At 47.8% G+C, this 13,332-nt stretch overlaps 1 protein-coding gene across 2 annotated transcripts in view; it reads left to right on the top strand.

Annotated features, from left to right (window-relative positions):
* The window catches only part of LOC102563798 (stimulated by retinoic acid gene 6 protein-like), a 31,997-nt gene extending 19,507 nt beyond the window's left edge, over nt 1–12,490 (top strand). For both annotated transcript variants that reach the window (XM_006259423.4, XM_014604395.3), the window contains exons 13-18: nt 1,263–1,311; nt 1,409–1,526; nt 2,785–2,904; nt 4,734–4,897; nt 6,606–6,752; nt 8,501–12,490. In XM_006259423.4, the coding sequence (XP_006259485.1) occupies nt 1,263–1,311; nt 1,409–1,526; nt 2,785–2,904; nt 4,734–4,897; nt 6,606–6,752; nt 8,501–8,637 (735 nt within the window). In that variant the 3' untranslated portion in view covers nt 8,638–12,490. The remainder of the gene's footprint in view (nt 1–1,262; nt 1,312–1,408; nt 1,527–2,784; nt 2,905–4,733; nt 4,898–6,605; nt 6,753–8,500) is intronic.
* Nucleotides 12,491–13,332: the final 842 nt, after the last annotated feature.

The following is a 13,332-nucleotide window of genomic DNA, read 5'->3' as shown; positions in this document are numbered from 1 at the left end:
ATCATGGTGATTGTGCCCTGCTTCTCCCTGTCCTCTTCCGTGAAAAACATCTCCACTCAGAAGTGCGGAAAGTTGCCCTGCAGGTCATCCATACTCTGGTAAGCTGTAACACATGAGCATGCCTGTTACTTCCCTCTGCTCTTCTCCCAGCCCAGGAAGCTAAACCCAGTTGGCACCCTGTGCCATGTATGTATGCAAGGCCCAGGTCACCACAGTGGCTGGCTATGAAGTGCAACCACTTCAATGTCCTGAACTGCCAGGCCCTAAATAGGACATTGGCCTGAACATAGGTGTTCAGCAGGGACTGGACTGGAGGGAGGCAGCTGAGCGCACACAAGATCAGAGCACTGAGCTGCCGTTGTGTCCGAGGCGTTTGAGGTCTGTTACGGGAAACATTGTAACTTGGTTTCGAATGCAGAGGGAGGAAGCCTCTTCTCAAAAGCCAACAGAAATGGCATCTTGGACTCAGCCAAGCAAGTGGTAGGGCTTACTGCCAGGTGGCTGCACTCCAGGAAAACAAGGGGAAGACCACAGCTCAGCACTCATGAACAGGCTTACCTTTGAGCTAGTGAATAGTCTCACTGTCTTCAGGAGGCACCTTATGCTTCAAGTTATGTATGTATGTGTATGCTGGGTTGGAGCCTTCCTCCTCATAGACATAAAGGAGGGGAGACTGCTTGTCCCCTTGATCCTATGTCTATAAACACCTTCTAATACTCCTGCAGGCTGCCACTGGGTGGGTTCCACAATGGCTCTTTGGTGAATGTGGCTTTACTTTCCATCGCTTTGTGTGTGCTATGCAGGACTTAAAGGCCAGTAAGTAGACACCCTCCTTCCTCCCCTCCTCCAGAAAGTGCTCCTCAGCTACCCTTCCTCTTTTGCAAACACATCACTTCAATTTACCTTGCTGGTTTGCTTCAGTCAGCCTTGGGGTCTGTGGCGAAGGAGCACAGGCAAAGCCATGGCTCTGATTCCTCATGGCCCAACACCTTGTTGGCCTCTTTTGCCAGAGCAAAATAAATAGTGAGTGGTTAGTGGGCTGGAATTATTCCCTAACCAGAATGCAGTCAGGTGCTCTACACTCACTCCACATGTGGAGAAATCATAAGAGGCAGGGCAATGGGGCATGGAGATGAAAGGCAGAATAAGGGGGTGAGGGTAAAGAGCAGCATGAGACCTCAGAGGAGCTTTGGTGTCTTTGCTTGAACATGGAGCATTCCCAATATAATGAACTTCTGTCCTTGTCCTTTCTCTGCTCTCAGGCAGCCATAGCAAGATACTCTGGTTGGCAAATTGCATACATCCTATGGGGTACGTGTCAAGCCTGCTGCATGAACCTACATTTAACAGCAATTAGAGTGTTTGCCCGTTTTCCCCTCTTACAGAGGATGTGTTTTCTGTTTCCCAGGATACCTGATAATCCATGTTGTGCAGTGCCTGTTTGGCGTCCTAATTGTATACAGTTTTGTTCTACCAATAAAGCATGGCCACGGACTGGAAATGGCAAAAGGCTTGGGAATCGGCGCGTAAGTGTTCTTCCTGTCACTACTTGTTTGTCACTGTATGACCGTGGGGCTGAGGAGCCCCAGGACATGTGTACACCATGGCAGCACACAGTGTGGCTTCACTGCTGAGGAAATAAACCCTGCCTGCACAGTCCTGCTCCTCCCAGAAATGAGACAGTAAAGGCATCAGGACGGGCACCCCAGCACCAAACTCAAGACCTGGGTACCCATCATGGGTGTATTCAAGAGCAGTGGTTTTGGGCACTGCCAGGGCATTCCTCACACCTCAACCCCACAGCTGTTAACCATTTCCTGGGAGCCCAGAAATTCCTCCTGCACCCTTGCATGAAGAGACACAGGACAAGGTACACACCTGGGTTATTATTAACAGACCAGCTGGTGATATTAGACAACCAGCTCATTAACCACACGGTTAGAATGAGCAGCTATGGAGAAATGCAGGCTAAGGCAGGCAGGACGGAGATTCCACAGGTTAGTACAAGTTGCATCACATGCTTATACACTAGAAAGAACAGATGTGGCACATGATTCTACATGGCAAGGCGTGAGACAGGCATTGGGGCCTGGACATTAGCACTGGGCCCACTCTCCTGGTTTGCTAAGGGAGATACCAGCCTTATGCCACTCACATCCTAGACACCAGTGGAGAGTTCTCCCTGAGCCAGTCTGTGGTGGGTATGGAGTGCCTGCAGTCACAGTGATCCACGCAGGCTGGGGAGGCTAAACAGGATTTTCCTAACATTGCTCTTCAAGCACCCTGCTCTCTGCAGCTCAATTCAGTATCAGCACACACCCCACACTTCCCCTCCCGAAACACCTATGCACACAAGTGACCAAGAAGCCGTGGCCTAGAACTACCATCTGAGCCCCTCCTTGGGGAATCTGTTCCCTTGCACAACACCTCACCTTACTTGCACCGACTGCATTTGGGGAGGCAGGCCCCGCTCTACACTGAGTCTCAGGGTCTGGCTACAGGCAAGGGCAGAAAGCAATCCTCCAGCAAGTAAGTGTCCTCAGGGGCTCTAGCCTTTTCCTCTACATGTGTCTGTAGGCATAAAACCCTGCAAATCAGAAAGGGAGGATTTTATGTCCATTCTGCTTTTCCTTTACACAAGTGTGAACAGCCCCACCAGGTGCAGGCTGTTGGCAAACCAGCTCAGGGGCTGGGAATGAAATACAGGCCCCTACTACTACCACAGGCTCCACCCAAGCAGGCCATGTTAACTTGGATCTTTTTCTCTTCCTCCACCCGGTACAGACTCACCATTGGGATTGTCATAGGGTTCATGATATTGCAGATCCAGATTGCTGCAAGCTTCTTCCTTCAGCCAAAGATCAGGCCAGAAGATAAGCAGAAGCCGTTAGCACTCAATAACAGGTCAGTGACAGAAAAGAATTCATCCCTTATGGCCTCCAATCCCCAGACAAGGATCTCGCACTGCATGGAGCTTACAATACTAAGGCATGCAGAAAAACCAGTGTAGGTACAAGCAGCAGTATGATGACCTCAAGTGTCAGGTCTATGTGTAAGGTCTATGAGTCATACCCCCTTGGCCATAGGCGCTGAGTACATGAGGGCCCTGGCCCCCCCTTGGAAAGAGGGTACCACCCATCCCTAATTATGCAGGACAGTCCAGAAATGGGAACATCAAGTCCTGGTTCTGGGCCACATGACTGGGACAGAATTTGTCTTGGATCCTCAGCATTGTGCAGGGATCCAGGTTTTCCATTCACCATGGAAAAACATGGGAAATGGCAGAGTTCCAACCTGCAAGGGGCTGCAGGGAGCAGGACGCAGGGGCTACCACGTGTACATACATGCACATGGCCAGGAATACAGCCCCATGCAGAGTTGGAGAGCAGCTTCCCCAGCTGCCTGCAGATAAGTCTATTGAGAGGGGCAGATTGAGGCCCCCCACAGGGGGGATCTAGTGGCCTGTTACAAACTAGTCAGAGGGGACCAGCAGGCATTGGGGGAGTCCCTGTTCCCCCGAGCACTACCAGGAGTGACTAGAAATAACTGCCACAAGCTGGCAGAGCGTAGATTCAGATTAGACATCAGGAGGCGCTACTTCACAGTCAGGGCGGCTAAGATCTGGAACCAACTTCCGAGGGAAGTGGTGCTCGCTCCTACCCTGGGGGTCTTTGAGAGGAGGTTAAACGAACACCTTGCTGGGGTCGTTTGACCCCAGTACTTTTTCCTGCCGTGGCAGGGGGTTGGACTTGATGATCTGCTCAGGTCTCTTCCAAGCCTATCAACTATGAAACTATGAAAGAGGGAGTGGCTCAGGGCCTGGGAGCACTGCCCAACCAGGGCATGGAGCAGGACAGAGCCATGGGTGGCTCATCCAGGGGGCGGGGGTGGGGGAGGGAAGCTTCCCTGCCCATCTGTGCACTCCTAGGAAGGGGAACATGGGGGGGCACATGCCCCCGAGATTTATGCATGGGCCAGGGGTCGATCCGGGTTGCCCGCTGCAGGCTTGGGGATCCCTGCCCTGCTTTCCTCCCCCCAGGAGCCCTGTACCAGCTGTGCCACCATAGCAAGGTGCCCCCTGCCCACCCAGCAGCAGCAGCGGCATTGGCGTGGAGTTGTGTCCCTCACTGCTGCTGGGTAGGCAGGGAACACCTCACCATGGTGGCATAGCCAGCGCAGGACTCCTGCAGGGGAACAGTAGCAGAGGAGGGAGCCTTATCCACCTCTGCCCCGCCCAGGCTCTGCACTGGCTGTGCCACTGGAAGGGGGGTGGGGCATCATCTTAGCCCCCACCACCAGCACAAATAAAAGTCAGTGGCTGAATCCAAAGGTGTAGAGTGGGGGAGGGAGAACTGGGGAGGGCATGTAAGGGCTAGGAGATCCCAGGGTCCAACATGCTCAAATCAGCAAAGTGGAAAAGAAGGCGAGGGCCCCCAAATCCTTCCCATGTTGAACAGCTGCAGTCCTTAGCGCTCCTCTGATTGGCTGGGCTGTGCAGGACCACCACCAGGGTGATCTCTCTAGCCTTCCCAGTGGGCAGAGCCCAGATCTGAGGCCTCCTAGTGGCACTGCTGCCTGCCTCCTGCAGACCCCCAGAGAGTTCAAGCAGTGTGTGACTTTGGCCAGTTTCTATTAGGTACTCCCTACTGAGCAACTGTGGCACAGTGTAGTCCCCGACTGAACACAGCACATGAGAAGAGAGCATGATAGGGACTCTTTCCCTTTTTTTTCAGGAAAGCTTTCCACAACTTCAATTACTTTCTGTTCTTCTACAATGTGCTCCTGGGCCTGGGGGCTTGTTTGTTCCGCCTCCTTTGTAGTTTCATCCTGGGGACCTGGCTGATTGCACGGATAGACAGGACAATCATGCAGAAAGGGTATGAAGCTGCTGACATAGGTGAGTGTCCAAGGCACAGAGCATTGCAGGGTCTGGCTGGGCTGAGGTTTGCACAGGCATCATGAGCGCTCTTCAAAGGAAACCTCTGATTTAACCACAGAGGATGTAACTAATCCTGCTTGTGTTAACAGCAGCTGTTTGGATCCAGTATCTTCCAAGCTAAAAGCACAAGCTTCTAGTATCTGAAAGAGACAGGATCTGGGTGTCTAAACACCTTTAAAAATCAGGGCCTAGCTCATGGATGTAGCGTACTCCTGAACTCTTCCAGGTACTAGAGGGATGAAAATGGCCTCCATCTTTCCTAGTGTGTGTTACTATAGCAGCTGCTAAGAGCTGCTCACGAATGCTAGAGTGGCATGCTGTGCAGTAGATATCTCAATGATGAGCACCACAGAAACAGTATTTGTTTCTCACTCAGAGCCTCTGTTCAATGCTGCCTTTCCACTTCTCCCCTAGGATTTTTCCCTTATCTTCTTTAAGAGGAGGACCATCTCAAAAGCATAAGTCTTGCAGCATTCATGTTAAGTGCGCTGCCCCTGTGCAGTCAGTTGTGGTTATTTATTGTTATATACATACAGCATGGCTGTTTGTGGCCCACTGACATTTTCAAGAAGTGGAAGCTTCCAAGAATAAAGGCCCTACCCGGGAGTTTACTTTTCAAATGAATATTTGGATTGGATTTGTAAGTTTGTAGCAGAACTGGACAACACGATGATCACCTGCATAACAGGATCTAGCCCTGCTCCTTGCTTATGAATCACGTGAGAACAGCTCACTATTGCTCCTAATTTATTCATGATCCCCAAAGGCCTGCCAAGTGCTGGTTACAAATATACATGAAGGGAGACCTGTTTGTCCACAAATACTGTAGCAATTAGTCAGTCTCCCTGCTGGTGTTCCCAGTTCTGTTTGCCCAGGCGAAAAGCTCCTGAGTCACATGGGAAGCCATCTGTTTCTCAGCTGCATCCTTACACTGACCGAGCCCTACAGCTTTTGCTTGACACACATATGGTGTCTGTCCTCAAACATGTTTCATTTCTGAGTAAAGGAATCTTAAGTCTTCCAAAAGTGCCTACACTCAGTGTGGCTTGCATGGTCATCCAACCTGCCAAAGGCACCTGGTACCAGTGGCTGCCTGTACACACACTCCTTTGCATTCTAATAAGCACATATTGGAGCAGACTTGATTAATCGAGTCTGCTCTGTGGTAATTAGAGTGCTTCAGTATTGCTACAGCATTACGTGTGTTAAGCCTCCACGGATTTTAAAATGGCCGTGGGATGCTTTATCTAAACCTCATCAAATGAGGTCTAGATAAAGTGTCCTGCAGCCATTTTTAAATGTGCACAGGCTTAATACATGTGACGCTGTGACATTTTAATTAGAGCGGCTGCCTGAGAACTGCTTTAATTAAAACACCCCCCTCCCTACAACCATGAACATATATAGGTAGCCAACATGTCTAGTACCCCTTACCTCTGTCCTCTTGTACCCCTTTCCTACCTTGCCTTGGAAAGGGTGGAGTTAAACAAGCAGATCACTTGCGTAGACTCAGAGTCTAAACTTGTATTCCTTGCACCCAAACCTTGCTGTCATGAATGGCCATGGTAAGGGCACAGGAAGTATGGTATTGCAGCATGGAGGGTAGGAGGTTATGTTGTTAGGTTGCACGTGTCTCCAAGGGGATTTGTCACTTGTTTTGCTGCAGGGTTCAAGACATGGATTGGCATGATATTTATGGACCACCACCATACCAACCCCACCCTCCTTAGCTTCTGTCACATTCTCCTGACCAGGAACACTGAGAAGAAATTACACAGATCAACCAAATACAGTTACTTCAAAAATGCATCAGGTAAATACTTAGATTGAAGTATTCACAGGCTGTTAGTAACATGTAGGCCAATTGAGTTATTTTAATTCCTGAAACAACTGCTCTTTGGGAACCCTTGATTTCTGCTATGAATCCTGTCTTGTTTGCTGTCCATAGTGGGGATTGGTTACAAGGCCTGAGCATTGATAGATCCTATCACATTAATCTCACTGCAGTCAGTACAAATGCTGTTTTTAGTCATATGCAGTAAGCAGGCATTTCAGCTCAAGGGGACATGGACCCAACTGAGTTGATGTCCAAGCTACTTCTCCAGCCTGTCTGCAAGATTAGTTTTGTCCACTACCTTTAGAAGATGGTCTGAAATCTTGTGCACACGATTCTGCACCAATATTCAAATGGCGGCATTTACCCGTCCAGCTAATTGGTGCCTGCCAGTGCTAGCAGAACTGTTAGCTATTATTAGCTCCAGCAATTGCATGTGATCGTGAAGCTGTAGGTGCATAGCTGGAGGACGGACAGAAGCTGCATAACCATTTATTGAATCTTCCTGTGCTTTTTGCCTTTTCCATACAAGCAGTTTGAAAGTGGAGCTGTTGGTTTCCAAGGCAGAGTGGGAGTCATCCTGCTCTTCAAGTGATGCTGACAATGTTCTGGAGCAGTCTGCATATGCTGGGTTGTCAAAAGGACGAGTGGCAGTGCTGTTGCTCCCAGGCATGGCAGGCTGTGAAGTGATCTGATGCTTTGCCTTGTTCCTTGTTTCACTCTTTTGGTGCCCAGAAGCAAGGGGCAGTTATGGAAATGCATTAAGAAAGTCCTACGATTAAATGTTGTCCCCCCTTCTTCTCCCTGCCTGGGGTGAAGAAGACTTATCAGTAGCATGCTAGTCCATAGCAAGAGCATAGAAAAGCATGCTAACATGCATGGTAGGCTATCAGGAGAGCTCTGCTTCCATTCCAAGCCTTGTTCCTCAGATTCCCCTTGTGGACTAGATAAGCAATAGTACCAGCTTTGCATTTGGCCTCCACATGAGCACAAACATAAGCACGCTTGTATTCAGAGCCTGGGTTCAGTTCTGGAGCATGCCGGTGGCATCTCTGACAACACACCAAATTCTCCACAGCAGTTGAAATGGAACAGGGTCCCTGGGCCAGAAAGGCACAACCCAGGCTGACATAGAGCGTGGTGGAAGAGGTGAGGGTCTAGGATCTAGAAAGGTACGGAGGGTGGGAACGGCCTAAATGTAGAGGGACAGGATAGATCCTGGCCTGTGTGTATTCACGAAGATACCCATGGAGATGTGGGGCTCCTAAACAAAGAAACGGGCCTCTTGGCCCAGTCCAGGCAGAGGGGCAGCCTGTCATGACAGATATTAGAGGAAGACTGATTCCTGGCCCACCATTTTGTCCCATGTGCTGCATAACCATGTGAAGGATTTGGGTTTTCATACAATGACGTTTTCATAAAACCCAGTTATCCTCCCATCTGATGACACAGTCACACGCTCAGCCTGGAAGAGGTTGGGCTGAATTCTCTTCCTTCTTACATCAGGTGGCCTGCTAGAGTCAGTGGCTTTACACCAGTGTAAATGGGAAGAGAAGAATTTGGCCCAAATCCCCTCCCTCATAGCAGTTAGGGTCACCCTTAGCACGTGTACAGAAAAGCATCTTGGCTCAGAATCGGACCACTTATCTTTAATCTAGGAAGGAAAATCCAATAGAGCACGGTGCTATAAAGCCCATTTGTTGTGTTCTCTGCTTGTTCTGCTCCAGAATCCAAAGTGTCGAACACAACGAAGACAAGGTGGCTGCTGCTCTACACTCTCCTGAACAACTCTCAGCTCGCTGCACTCAGGAAGCATAAACTGCAGTCCAGCTCCAGGAACGCCTCACAGAATTGCCGAACCTAACTTGTTGCGCGTGTAGAGTGTGGGAGACCAGGGGACTTGCACCAAAGGTGGCTGCCTTTGGGTCTGGGAAAAGTCAGCTCTCTGTTAGGACTTGATTTTCTCAATGGCTGTCTTGAACACACAGATCACATGCTAGTCTTTTCTCATTTTGTCCACTACCCCAGGTCAGACAGGCATGATGGAACTGACCTTCTCCCCTGAATACCTGGTAACCAATGCAAGTTTGGTTTTACACTGGTTTTCCTTTCCCAGTTACTACAGCTGCTGGTATTAACTCCTGCAGCAGTTCATAAACATTTGAGGAAACTCAGCACATGGGCACTAAGTTCTGAAGTTACATTTCAGTTATTAGTTGACAACAAAAGTCACTCTCTGGTGCCTTCTAATGCCTAATAGCTGTTATGTCCAGATGCAAAACAGAACCGTGTTGTTTGTACAGTCTGAGTCTAACACATGGGAATGCTGGCAGAAAGAGAAGGGCCCGCTTATTCACTGCAGTCCTACATAAAGAGGACAGGGGTTGTGACTTGGTCTGGGTTCACAAGAACCCGCAAAAGCTCATAGGCTCTTCTTTCCCTAATAAGGCACGTGGATTGCCAGCAAGAGAGAGATCTCTCACACCCATGGGTGCTATATGCTGTACAGCTGTCTTGTACAGAGGAAGGTAGGAAGACTCCTGTTTCTGCCAAGGTGTTTTCATGCATCCACCCAATGAACTGCTCCTTTTTATGGCACTGGACCAATCTTTTTCTGTGTTTAGCTTCTGAACTGGCCAGAGATATAAGCTTGCTTGCCCTTGTGCACTGCCTAAAGGAGCAGGCAGGAGGGTGGAGTATCCAGAGGGTGGCTGGAAACACAATAGCAAGATATTACATGCATCTGGTGTTTGGCCTGTGCTGCTGCTGAGCAAGGGGAATAAATACAAAGGCTAGGGGTGTTCCAGATGAGCAAGTTGGACTGCTTACACTCAGTATGAGAGCTGCAGGAAGGATAGGCCTCCTGAGTCTTGGTAGGCTGCTGACAGCACAGTGGGGAAAAGGGAGACTTAAACTGAATGGAACAGGAAAACACATCTCAGCCCTCACAGTGAGCTTATGATGACCTATGTTCAAGAGGGAAGGACATGTCCTATCTAATTAATGTTTTCATTATCTCCATGATGACCCAAGAAGTCCCTTCCAGTCCTATTTTCAGTCTTGGGCCTTCTCTAGCCCCTGCTAGTTTGACACAATCATCTGGGACTGCACTTTGCTGGGAGGCCACAAATGCAAGAGGTTGCAGATTTGGAAGGCTGAACATCTTGTTTCAATTCAGGCTCTTTCACCTATGCTCTTGCATTTTCTCCATCCTGCTAGGCAGTAACAAGCAGTGTGTAACAAGACTCCTAACTAGCTGGTCAGTGCTACCTATAGCTACTATTGTAGATAAAAGAACTGCCCTGTCTCCTCCAACATGGCAGAGGCAGGCATGAAAACCATTTGTGAGCTGCTTTTTCTGTCTAACCCTCATCTGTAGAGAGCAATTACAATGAAGAGCCCACTCTGTATACCTTTGAAAAGCAGGGATGTGTGGTGGGAGAAACCTCCCTAAGGTCCGTTGTCTAGCTGTAATTTGATTGACAGACAACGCGGGTAAATAAAGACAGCTGTTTATTTGCTCGAGCAAAGACCATAAAGCCAGCAAAAGGCAAAATGGCCCCCCCTCAAGGGTGAGGCGGTCTTTTATACTTCTTACAACAAAGCAAGACTATATGGTTAACAAAAAGCAATACTTGGGGCGGTGCTCTACAAATCTTTGTAACAGCATATTTCTATTAAACTGAACTAGCACTTTTTAAAAGCTAAAAGTTAAGTAACAGTAACATTATGTTAGCAAAACCTTACACAGTAGAAGATACTTCTCAAGGACACAACCAGTAAGCTCAAACAATGGTTTCTCTGTCTTATCTTACTTCTAGCTGTAGCTGATTTTTTTTAGCACACATACACAGATTCACTTTTTAACTCAGAAAATGCTTGTTGCAGTTAAAATGATTACTTGACACAAGCAAAGGCCTAGCTATCATTCTGCCTTGTGGTCAGCTGCATTACTAGGCCACAGGTCATGCCTTGTATTCAGCTGTAAAGCTAATACTTCTTAAAAATCCAAATTATTGTAAACCTAACAGTATGCTTTCAGAAAACTGTTCTATTTCAGGGCAATGACAAACCTGCGGACTACAGATGTAACTGAAATGAACTCTAGCATTGAAGTTAAGTCAAGCTTGCATAGAACATGGGTTCTGCTTGTGGAACAAGAACTGTAAAACCTACACTCAGGGGTATCGGAGGAATATCAGACCAGATTTCAGTATCAAAGAGAACAACTACAAAAGTATCTGCCTAGCATGCAAGAAGTGGGCTTTTTTCCCTAAACCAATAAGGAAAAAAATAGCTGTGTTAGGGGAAAGGGCTGTATCAGGGCGTGCAAAAACTGCACAAAACTTAGCAGTGAAAGAAGTTAAGGGATACATATCATTCATGTCCTTCTATTTTATCACTTTCACATTGTCTGCGATGCTGCTACAAGTGCTCCATAAAACTTTCACTTCCCACTCTGACAAATATGCCCAAATCAGCATTTTTATCACCTCCCTCAAACTTGTGCTAGAATGCAAGACCTTAGTGGCATCACAGTGCTCTTGTATTGATGGATTACCAGATCTCTTGCTCAGCCCATGCACTTGAGAACTTCACCTGCCCTTGCAAGGCACTGCCCCTTACCACACTGCTGCTAAAGGTTCATGGTTGGCAGGTGGTACCCTGGGTATATACCAGTTCACTTGAGTTTTAAAAAGTGACAAATAGCAGTATCACTCCTTGCACGCTCCTGATATTGGAATTGGGAGGTGAGGAGCACAGCACAGAGTTCAGTACTTTGCTCGAGCAACTGAAGTGGCCCAATGAAACGGAGACATTCCAATAACTATTTGAACGAGCGCTGGTTTGAAAACTCCTCACAATCTCTCTGCTTCTACCCGTTTTTCCAGAGCTCCCTGACAAATCCACTACTTTTCAGAGTTTGCATTCTCTCGATTTGGCTTGTCCCATTTCCCAGTTCTACAAAATAATGGTTTGAAATCTTCTTAACCTAAATCAAGGGCCTCTATCTTATCTGTTGTGATAAGCATGATGCCAAGAGCTCCTCCCTCAGCTCCTGATTCTGTCCATTATGAGATTGGAGCCAGCTTCCATGGATATATGCACCTCTTCTTTGTAGCTTCCTTCTGCTTTTCCTTTGCAGAAAGCAGCTGCCTTCCTGAACAGGGCATGGCATCAAGTTGCCTGTGGTGTCCTGATACAGCTCCACAGGGTTCAGTTCAAGCTAGGCCTTGGATTCATGGCAATGGTACCATCTTGGCCCAGTTGCAGATGGACATCTAGTTATTTGGGATGGGTACTGTGGAAGAAACAAGCTTCACTTTGTTGTTTGGTTTTGAAGTTGTCAGAGACGCTTTATTATACAAGCAGCTGCAAGCAGGGGGAGGGAGGGGGACACTGAGCCCCCACCCTCAGACAGTTAAAGCAAGCTTTTTATATGTTTCAATTCAGGTCACATGACATAAGATATAACAAGTCAAACACAAAACTGGTTTGAACCAGAAAGCTGCCAAGACAGGAAGCTGCAAGGGCAGGAAAAACTGTGGTTTGACCTATTGACCTCATAGGCCTCCTCAGCATTATGGAAAATTCCACAATGCACTTCTTAAACAGAAATTAAGGCCAAGGGTTTTCTTCTTCCGCAGTACTAGCCACTTTATCCCTCTGTGAGCCATTGGATTAAAAAAAAAAATAAAAAAATCAGGATGCCTTAACTACAGTAGCCTGAGCTTAGATGACTGTTTGACTTTAACTTCCCCTCCTGTGGTGCTTACCAGTTTCTCTCACCAAGTCCGGCATATTTTACTTCTTTGACAAACTTGCCTTAGTGGTGGATCATCTGAAGAACAGGGAAAGTTTGATCTCACTACGGTTAATTATTCTGACCCAATTCAAGATCAAACCACCTGCACACCAGCTCACTTCCTAGGAAATACCAAAGGATGGCTATCATGGTGTAATGAGCACTTCAAATAGAAAAATCTTTGCCTCAAAGTGCTGATTACATAGTTGCACGCACTCACATGACTCAACAGGATCAGGAAAACTTAATTAGATTCAGTTATTCACAAATTCTACCAAGGGCACACACCTTTCATAGATAAATGATAAAGCCCTTGCTTGCAATTTATCTGCTACACTATAGAAGTACCAAAAATCCTCAGAAAGAAATGGACCTGTTGTCTTATTTAGCCTACAGTCACAGGCCATAGCCAAGGATGCCATGTGATGTGTTTCATTCATGACCAAAGAAGCACTTGAAAACAGCAAAGTGCATAAAAGTAAGTCATTCTGAAGCGCTCCCTATGTACACTCCAGCAATCTTCTTCTAGTTGGGGTGGGGGTTGGAACAGAAATAGGGCAGGCAGCCAAGGAGTGCCCTCTCTACTCTCAGCTGTCCTCAGGCAGCTCCAGGTACTGCATGAAGGCCAAAAAATACACAGGGATTCCTGCTTTCTAGTGGCCCTTTTGAAGTGCTCCAGGCAAAGGCGTAACTAGCAATTTCAGTGCCCTGGGTAGAGATGCAGTGGAGTCTGTCCTGGCCCCTCCCTCCCAA

Source organism: Alligator mississippiensis, chromosome 3 (assembly GCF_030867095.1).
Source record: "Alligator mississippiensis isolate rAllMis1 chromosome 3, rAllMis1, whole genome shotgun sequence".
NCBI lineage: Eukaryota > Metazoa > Chordata > Crocodylia > Alligatoridae > Alligator > Alligator mississippiensis.
This window is presented reverse-complemented; position numbering and strand designations above follow the sequence as displayed.